This window comes from Dama dama, chromosome 4 (assembly GCF_033118175.1).
Source record: "Dama dama isolate Ldn47 chromosome 4, ASM3311817v1, whole genome shotgun sequence".
Lineage (NCBI taxonomy): Eukaryota > Metazoa > Chordata > Mammalia > Artiodactyla > Cervidae > Dama > Dama dama.
In genome coordinates, this window is record NC_083684.1 from 57,316,233 (window position 1) to 57,325,651 (window position 9,419).

The following is a 9,419-nucleotide window of genomic DNA, read 5'->3' on the forward strand; positions in this document are numbered from 1 at the left end:
CCAACCATGCCTCAGTTTTCCAGTGTGAACTCCTACGATCCCCATGCCCTGAACAAGCACCCCTCTGTTCAGTCTCCGAGAGACCCAAGTGCATCCTGGGTTGGGGTCGGAGATGGAGACAAACCAAACACGGAAAAGCGAGTATGAGCCAAGCATGCCCTGGCAGAACAAGCCTGGACTTGCTTGGCGCCCACAGGTAGGGCCTCAGCAACATTGGGCACCTACTTGGGAAAGGAGAGAACGGGGTGGGGCTGGGTACCTGAGTCCTAGCAGCTGCTCTACCCTAAAGGAAACAAAATGACCTGATTCTAATCTTGGGCTTCAGGGAAGAAAAAAGAGGGTGAGGGCAGGGCGGTGGGACCAGATGCAAGAGAAGATTGGAAGACGAGATGCCTGGGGCTGCATGGAGGAGGGGCCTGGGCACAAGATGCCACTGCTCCTTTTGGATTCTGGTTCGGTCTCCCCCACTCAGAGCTGCAGAGACCTACCCCCAGGGCTTACATCATCATTTCTTAGCCTAGAGGTAAGGTAGGTCCAGACCCGCCCCTTCTTAGCTTCCTATAAGAACAGCTGGGGACCTGGGAATGCAGGGTCAGTCATCCATCCATCATGAAGCCTTCCATGAAACCTGAGACCTTCCTGCTGGGCTCCGCCCTGCTCTGCACCCTCCTGGGTCTGGGTAAGTGACTAGCGCTCTGGATTCCTGGGACCCTCAAAACAAGGAGTATGAGAGAACATTCTGCCATGTCCTCAAGGGAGAAGGGGAAGAGGATGTGTCCTAGGAACTGAAATTCATGGAGAAGGCAGAGGGTAAAGGGCAGAAAGCCTGGGTCCCCAAGGGAGGAAGGGCTAAAAAAATGTGGGTTTAAATCTCTGTGAAAGGATGGGTTTGGATGGGTTCTGCTCCCTGTATCCCAGGCAGTGTCTCCAAATAAGACACCTACATTCTGGAAAATCAGAGAGTATGATTAGTATTTGTCATTGGTATGAAAAAACATGAGGCGAGGGTGAGAGATTTCCTTCCTCCCATGACTCTAAGGAGCTCAGGTCCCCAGTGTCCTCCTCCCTCAGATATAGGAGTTCAGGCAGCTCCACTTTCCCCAGGACCAAGTTACCTTATGTCTGGACCCCTGCTGCCTGCTCTCTCAAGACCAAGGAGTCCAGGCCCTTATCCTCTTAGTCCTCGATCTTTCTTTTTGAGCTGGGATGCAAATCCCCTCTCAGGTACCACTGCCTGAGCTCCCACTGCCTACCAGACTCAGACAGCCTGGTACCCACACGGAAGGTGATCCCACTCCCGAGAACCAGGTGGACGGGAAGGTTCACACAAGTCCATGAAGGACTTCCCCAGTGTTTCAGTGCAGAATCTGCCTGCCAAAGCGGGGGACACGGGTGCAATCCCGGGTCCAGGAAGCTTCCACATGCATTGGGGCGACTAAGACCCTTCACCACAACTACTGAGCTCATGCTCTAAGCCTGTGCTTTGCAACCGGTGAAACCAACACAAATGAGAAACCCAGAACCGCAACTAGGGAGTCGCCCCTACTCAACGCAACTAGACAAAAACCAACAGGAAGCAGGAACCCAGCACAGGCAACAAGAGAAAAAAGAAAATTAAAAATATAAAAAAAATTTTAAGTCCATGGAAAACTTCAGCAGGACCCCTCAAGGTCCCTTAGCTTTATCAGCGGGTCTAGCATCCCACGTCCCCAGCCTTGTAATTACATAAACTTGCTCCCTGATCGGACTTGCTTTCTGCCTTGCCCCAGAAAGCAGCTTTGCTCTCAGGACCATGGCATCCCTGCTGAGCTTCCAACAGATCCCTATTCAGCGGCCACTGTCCTGCCCATGAATAACCAGGGAGACACCAGAACTTTTCCTTCAGACCCCGCAACGCCATCCCCGTCTGGATTCGGGAGTCGTGGCCCACAGACTAAGGCGCCTTTCACTAGAGCCCCGCTCTCTAACTGCAGGGTACCCGCTAAGCTGTGAGGTGTGTACCAGTGACGGTCCCAACTGCAGTGGAAAACTGCAGACTTGTGCCCCGGATGAAGACTCCTGCATGGTTGTCTTGACTGAGAGCTACAGAAGTAAGTGGGCAGGGGCTGGTATCAGATGCTGGGGAGGTGGGCGGCAGATACCACCATGCATGGGGAGGAACCTTTGAGTGATGAGTATGTCAGGAAAGAGGGAAAGGCAATCTCGAGGTGGGTGTTGAACAGAGAATCTGGTGGAATGACGGAAACCACTATGGCCAAGAATTTCTGAAGATGAGACTCCAAAGAGAGGAGGAGGAGGGGCAGATACAGACTTTGTTACCAAAGAAGGAATTAGGAAAGCAAAGGACATGGGGGAAGAGAGAAGTCCAGAGAAGGGGGAAATCTAATATGTAAAAGGTGAGGGGTGGGTGTACAGCAGACTTGGGTGAGTTGCAAAGAATGTGATCAGGTTGATTCTCTTGGGCTGCGAGGGGTCTCCCAGAGATGTGGGATGTTAAGCTATTATTCCTGAAGAGAAAGCGGGAGATACGGGGGCTGGTTTGAGTTGGGTGCAAGCTCAGTTGTGTCTGACTCTTTGCGACCCCATGGAGTGTAACCCACCAGGCTCCTCTGTCCATGGGATTTTCCAGGCAAGAGTACTGGAGAGGTTTGCCATTTCTTCCTCCAGGGGATATTCCCCACCCAGGGATGGAACCTGCGTCTCTTGCATCTCCTACATTGGCAGGGGGGTTCTTTACCACTGCACCCCCTGGTGCTGGGAGGCGGCACACGAGATCCCACCCATGATAAGGTCATCAGGGAGAAAACCTGACAGGCAAGTCGGATCAGGTTTTCAAGGGTTTCTAAAAGGCCAGCTCACGAGATCCCACCCATGACAAGGTCACGAGGAGAAAGCCTGACAGGCAAGGCAAATCAGGTTTTCAGGGATTTTGAAAAGCTGCCCCCGGCACTCACCTTAAAGATGATACCTGTCTTTCTGATGCCTGCCTCAACAGACTACTCCCTAATTTCTGTGACACAGGCAGAAGGCCTTCCCCGATCTCTTCCCAAATAAGGATCAATTTAGAACTTTAATCAATAAGTTTCCCAGGTGGTGGTATTTTATGAGATTATCCAGGGTGAAAGGAGTGTTTTAATTTAAACTCCTTTGCTGGTAGTTTGTTAGCCAAATGTATTTATGCCCTTGGTACTAATATGCATGATTGCTTATAATATCCTAATCATAAAATAGCATAAAGAACCTGATTATATAAAAGCCCTAATAGACATAGAGCATTTTTGAGGGGTGAAGGAGTCCTATTAGAAAACACAAAAAAAATTATTCTAAAAGTAGCTATTGGGTTAACATTTGCTTGCTGTGTTTTGCTTGCTGTGTTTTGTTTTAATGTGATAAGATTGTGTTATAGAAACCATTGTTAATATAGTTAAAGATCTAGAGAAATAAGAACTTAGCCCTAGTGTGGTAACAATGAGATGGTTGTTAATTGTCAGCCAAGAGTGCTAGGCAGAAGCTGCCTCATCAAAGTCGCAGAGTCAGTCTGGGATAAACTTCTTAGATAAACGCAACTGACAATTTCTGCAGAAGGATTAATTTTTGTGTTAACAAGGTTATACTTCTACTCTGTACTGTTGCCCTATGAGACTGCTACCTTTAAGTTAAGGTCACCATAGAAACAGAAAATAGGTTTACATTCACCTGACCTGCATAAAATATTAATAGGCCCCAAGGCCAGAAGATAATGTACAAGACCCTCATAAACAAAGAAGTATGCAGAAAACACCCTGGTTTCGTGAAGAACAAGCTGATGTAATGTTAAACTATCTTCCCCTTAGAAATGTACTAATTTAGGGTATAAACCCCACGGTAAAAAAATTCAGCATTGCCAGACTCTGCTGCACCCCCCGTCTGGTGTCTCTCTTTCTCTCTCTCTCTCTCTCTCTCTCTCTCTCTCTCTCTCTATCTATCTCCCTCACAGACTTGGCACTATCAAGGCTGGTCTCACGTGTCTTCTCTCTCTCTCGCCAACGCCGTTCATCCTGAGGGTACCACCTGGATCCTGCCGAGGCTGGACCCTGGCACCCTGGGATTCCCAAATTTGTCATAGAGAGAGAGACATATAAGGACAGAGGATCCCTGGGCACAGTCCATGAGGTCGCAAAGAATCGGGCACAACTGAGCCCTACACACCCAAACACGTGGTGTACAGAGCAGAAACCCTAGGCCTGGAGGAGACACCCTAGCTGTGGTGGGGAAGGGGAAGGCCAGGGAGACTGGAAGAGACCACTTCAGGCAAGACCTGAGAGTAGCCAAGGAGGGCAGCATGAGACCATAGGTAGGAAATCTGGGGAGTGACCCTGGGAAATCTGGAAGAGTCTACCTTAGATGGAGAAGGAAATGGGTGTGACAGCAGGTGGGGATGGCGGCCCCATCCCAGCATTTGGTGGAAGGAACTCCAGGGGTCAGGGGAGGGCTGAAGACTGGAAGAGACCATTACAGAGGATTGGGGTTAGTTACAGGTGGTCTGGAAAAGACCACTCCAGGTGTGACCCCTGCAGGATGGCAGTGGGGTGTCCCTGGGGTGGAAGGGGCCACTCTGCAGAGTCCAGCACAGCCTGGGGACAGGGGGAGGATGGGGTGCATACCTGATAATCCATTCAGATGATGCCCCAGGCAGAAAGGGGGCTTGAATGTGGGTAGCTGGAAGAGACCTCTCTAGACAGCAGTGGGCTGGAGCTACTATCAGGTAGGGGAGACAGCCCAGGGCAAGGGTCCAGACCGGGGGCCACTGAGCCTTCTGCCCACGGTCATCCTGCAGAGGGCTCGTTGGCGGTGACCAGCTACAAGGGGTGTGCGAAATCCAGCGAGTGTGACTCAGGATCCTTCGCCATCACCATGAACACTGAGAACTACATGGGGTCCAGGAGGCGCTGCTGCCAGGACGATGGGTGCAACAAGGAGCCCATGCCCGGTAAGCCCCGGCTGAGCCCCACAGCTGGAGTCCCTCCCTGCCCACCTTCCCCCGCCAGAGCCGGCTGTGAGCACCTGCTCCTGACCTGCCCTGTACTCAGGGACGAGCGTCCTCCTTGCGCTGAGCCTTGGTTTCTTCTCCTGTAAACTGCAGTGTCCAGAGACTTCCCTGCTGGTCCACCGACTAAGTCTCCACGCGCTCTCTGCAGGGGTTTGATCCCTGGTCAGGGAACTGGATTCCTCATGCCGCAGTTAAGATCCAATGCAGTCAAATATTGTTTTCTGAAAATGCAGTGTGCATTAGCAACTGGTGTCCCCTGAGTGGTTGTGATGTTGGGAAAGGGACTAACGTCTCCGATTACCTTCCCCTCCACCCTCCTCTTCAGCGATCGTGAGAAACCACACAGAGAATGGCCTTCGGTGTCCTTCCTGCATCGCTGCCTTTACGGAAACATGCACTTCGACTCAGGAAGCGGTCTGCGTTGGTGAGGAAACCCACTGTGTCGCCGTGTCTGGCCTCGCACAGCCTGGTAAGGGGCACCTGGAATTCGGGAGGAGGGCACAGGGATTCCAGACAGTCCCAGAATTGCAGCCTCATTCTTCCAGATTCTAAGGGAGAGAGTGGCTCCAAAGATCTGGGGGAGAAGGTGCCTGGGGCACGTGACCCTGGACTAGGAGGAGGGAGGCATTGGAGATCCTGACTGTAGTCTATAATCCCCTCCCACAGGTATCAAATTTGCGGCCCGGGGCTGTGGTACGGAGACCGCCTGCCACATCAAGCCTGGGACCTTGGTGCCCTCAGGCTCTCGTTTGTTGACCATCAAGAAGACCAGCTGTCGTCCAAGCCCCCAGGCTTCTGGCAAGGCTGAGTGAAGAACTGAGGCCCACGTGGTGTCTGGTCTCCATTCATTGTCAGCTGTGTTTCTAGAAATTTCTACAGTTCCCATGTGTCTTATAAATTAAGCAAGTTAACAGAGCAATCCTGAGTCTTTGTGATGTGATGCATTTCGGGGAGATGGGATGAGAAAAGCAGGGGTCTGAACCCTTGGGAACACTATCTATGGAAGAAAGAAATGGAAGATGCTACCTCTTCTTAAGGGATTACTTCTTGCTTGGTCCCCATGCTAACTGTTTTCCATGCAGTACCTCATGTCATAATCACAACTCTGTGAAGCTGAAAGTATTGCCCCCATTTTACAGAGGAACACACTGAGGCAAGGATTGTGGTGTCACTTGTCTTTGGTCAAACAGCTGGGAGGGTCAGACTCCAGAGTCCATGATCACCTCTCCTAGTTAACCTGTTTTTGCCCCAGAGTTCATGTTTGTAAAATGCAGAGATAATAGCTATTACCTCAAAGGGCTGTCTTAAGAGTCCAATGAAAGAACACGAAAAAAGGACTCCGTGCAGTGCCTAGCACATTTAAGGGGCTTCCCTGGTGGCTCTGACGGGAAAGAATCTGCCTGCCAATGTGGGAGACGCAGTTTGATCCCTGGGTCAGGAAGATCCCCCGGAGAACGGCATGAGAACCCACTCCATGATCTTTGCCTGGAGAATCCACAGACAGAGGAGGCTGACAGGCTACAGTCCACGGAGTCACAAAGGGTCAGACCCCACTGAGTGGCTGAGCACCCTGCACTAGCGCCTTGAAGGCAGCGTGGGTTCTGGGACAATGCGTCTGGCCAAAGAGTTACCATCCTAATAGCTGCCACTTCCTCAGTGGCATGTGTGGCAGCTACTAGACTCTGGCACCCATCAGGATAGTCTGGGTTGTGTGACAGTAACAAACTGGTCCCTAAACTCGGTGGTTTAAAACACCAAAGGTGTATTAGTCTGTTCATGCTGAGCAATGTTGTGTAGCAAACCATGCCCCACTTGAGACTTGTAAAAACAAACATTCTTCTTCCTATGGGTTTGTAGGTATCTGGGGTAGCTCTGTTTCTGGCTGTGCACTGGTCGGCTTGGTTCCAGTCTGGGAGGGGGACTCTAGTTCACCTCCGTGGAGTCTTCTGGATATGTGACTCTCTGGTTAACGTCCTTCTCATGGCAGATGACAGGGGCACAAAACCCAAGTGCACCAAAGGTCCCTGCGGAGGTTTGGGGGTGTGCAGGAATTATATCCTTCACACAACCCCACCACCCCTCCTCTACAGGGACCCTGGGGTCCTCACCCTCCATCCCTCCTCCCTCTGACCCTGAAGACTAGGCTTCCAGCTGACAGAATCCCAAGCATCTTCCACCCCCCTGAAACCCAAAGAACAGACACACAACAGAATTTCTATTTTTTTATTCGCTCCTCCAAGAAATACCACAGGGAAAGCCAACCTTGATTCTCCGGGCTTCATGGTTCCTCACCTCAATGGAAACAAATTTATCGTTATCCAGACAAGTACAAACTTCAGCTAAGCTGAGGAGGCTTTTGGACCTCCTCTGCTTCTGCCAGTGGCAACACCAAGATTCAACATGTTTCCTTGAATTCCTCCCTTCAAGGGCCTGCCAGCATGCAGGTGCCGCATAGACTCTCGGTGAGGGCAGCCAGTGACTCCTCCACAAGGGAGTCTTCCATCTTTTCTATTTGGATGCTCCCAGAGACAGATGCCTCGCTACCAACTTGCTGCCTCCAGAGCCTAAAATTCAACCCTTTGAAAAGTCATGATTTAAAAGGCAACCGTTCCAAAAGAGAGTCGTGACACCCAAGGGTGGTGACACACAGCTGTGTGAACAGGATCAACACAGGGGGACGCTGACACATGAAATAAAGCGGGTCTTGCTTTCTGAGATTTGATCCAGGCAGGAGGCCCCTTGGCAGGAGGGTAGACAGAATTTGGAAGAGGGAAGCGCAGGGTGGAGAAGTCAGACAGGGTCAAGTCAGAGATGGTGTCAGAGAGGAGGGCACCCTGAGCAAAGTGTGAGACTAAAGTCTGAGCTCCCCGTGTTCCGGGCTTCCAGGAGGGGTTGCAAGGCTATTATTGTGCAAGAGAGAGAATGAGGGTACAGGCGTGCCTACGTGGGATGCTCACGATAACTCTGCATGTAGATGCCATTTGCCACTTGCAAAAGGCCACCCTGATTGTCAAAGGGCTGTCTGGCCCGAGGGCAATGCAGATGGAATTCCTATTCCCGAAGAGGGACCAAAGGGACTCCAGTTCTCCTACAGAAACCCCAATCCCCTCCTCTCCATGGAGACCTTCCACCAGCCGTGAATGAGGAAGCAAGGACCACAGCCCTCTGGGGAGCCCAGGCGTTCTGAGACTCCAGAGAACAGTCCTTCCCCCAATGAAGATTCAAAGCCCATTTTGGATGTAGGCCTATCCCCCAACCCTGGACACCTACCTCTTACACCCTTTGTAGCTCAGAAGCCCAAGGATTCCAGCTCCCTGGGGAACTCAGACTCCCCTTCTTCATGTCAGAATCCCCAGTGTGAAGGAGACCGCCTTCATCAGCAATCAGCGCATCCACCACCTCCTCCGCAGGGGGACTAGCCACCTATTACATCTACTCTTGAGAGACCAAGATAGGCCTCTTCAAGGAGTCCAAACCCTCAACTCCCTTGAGGAGTTCTGTACTCTGATGATCCCCAGAGAATCAGGAATCCTGTCCCCCAAAGCCGATTTCCAGTGACCCCTAGTCAGAGCCCTCATTTCCTTCAAGAACCTAGGATTCTGACTGGCGGACCCCTTGCCCCGTGATCTCTCAGGTCCAGACATCCCATGCTAGAGTCTGGACCCTGCGCCCTCTCTAGCCCTGCCTCGGCGACCGCGCGCATCTCCTCCAGCGCCTGCAGCAGGACACCCTGCGCCGCGCCCCTGGATGCTGTGGGATGCTGGGCACAACTCTATCTCCAGCTGCTCCTCGTCAGGCTCCGCCAGCAGGGGGAACCAGAAAGAGCGACCGATCTCAAGGCTGGTGGAGGGGTGCGGGATGTTGCAGGTCACGTGAGAAGCACGACAGGTGTGCTTTGCAGCCGCTTTGGCAGCGGGGGTCGGGGTGGGTTTGCGCAGGTGAGTCCAGTTTGTAGCGTCCCAGGACCTGCAGGACTAGCCTCACCACACGTTCTCAGGGTAAGACCAGAACCAGTTGGGGATCACCCCCTCCTCAGGATCTGAATTTCAGCCCAATGCGTTCACCTCCAAGCTTCAAAACACCCACATTTCAATAATTCCAACCCCTTCCTTTTCTTCCTCCAACCCGAAGGGTGCTGGCTGCTCCTGGCACTCGCTTCTGTGTTCTACCTGGGTCGTCTGTCCTTTTCAGTTTAACGGTGGTGGTTTAGTTCCGAAGGTGTGTCGGACTCTGGGACCCCATGGGATGTAACCCGCCAGGCTCCTCAGTCCATGGAATTCTCCCCGCAAGAATACTGGACTGGGCTGCCCTTTCCTCCTCCAGGAGATCTTCCCACACCAGGAATCCAACTTGTGTCCCCTGCATTGAAGGCAGATTCTAAACCGACTGA

General features: G+C 52.0%; 1 protein-coding gene across 1 annotated transcript; it reads left to right on the plus strand.

The window, feature by feature from the left end:
* The first annotated feature begins 609 nt into the window (after positions 1 to 609).
* On the plus strand, positions 610 to 5,841 carry LOC133051335 (phospholipase A2 inhibitor and Ly6/PLAUR domain-containing protein-like). Its single transcript, XM_061135828.1, has 5 exons — positions 610 to 679; positions 1,974 to 2,090; positions 4,817 to 4,969; positions 5,355 to 5,498; positions 5,696 to 5,841. The coding sequence occupies exons 1-5, from the start codon at positions 610 to 612 to the stop codon at positions 5,839 to 5,841; spliced, it is 630 nt and encodes a 209-aa protein (XP_060991811.1).
* The last annotated feature ends 3,578 nt before the right edge of the window (positions 5,842 to 9,419 follow it).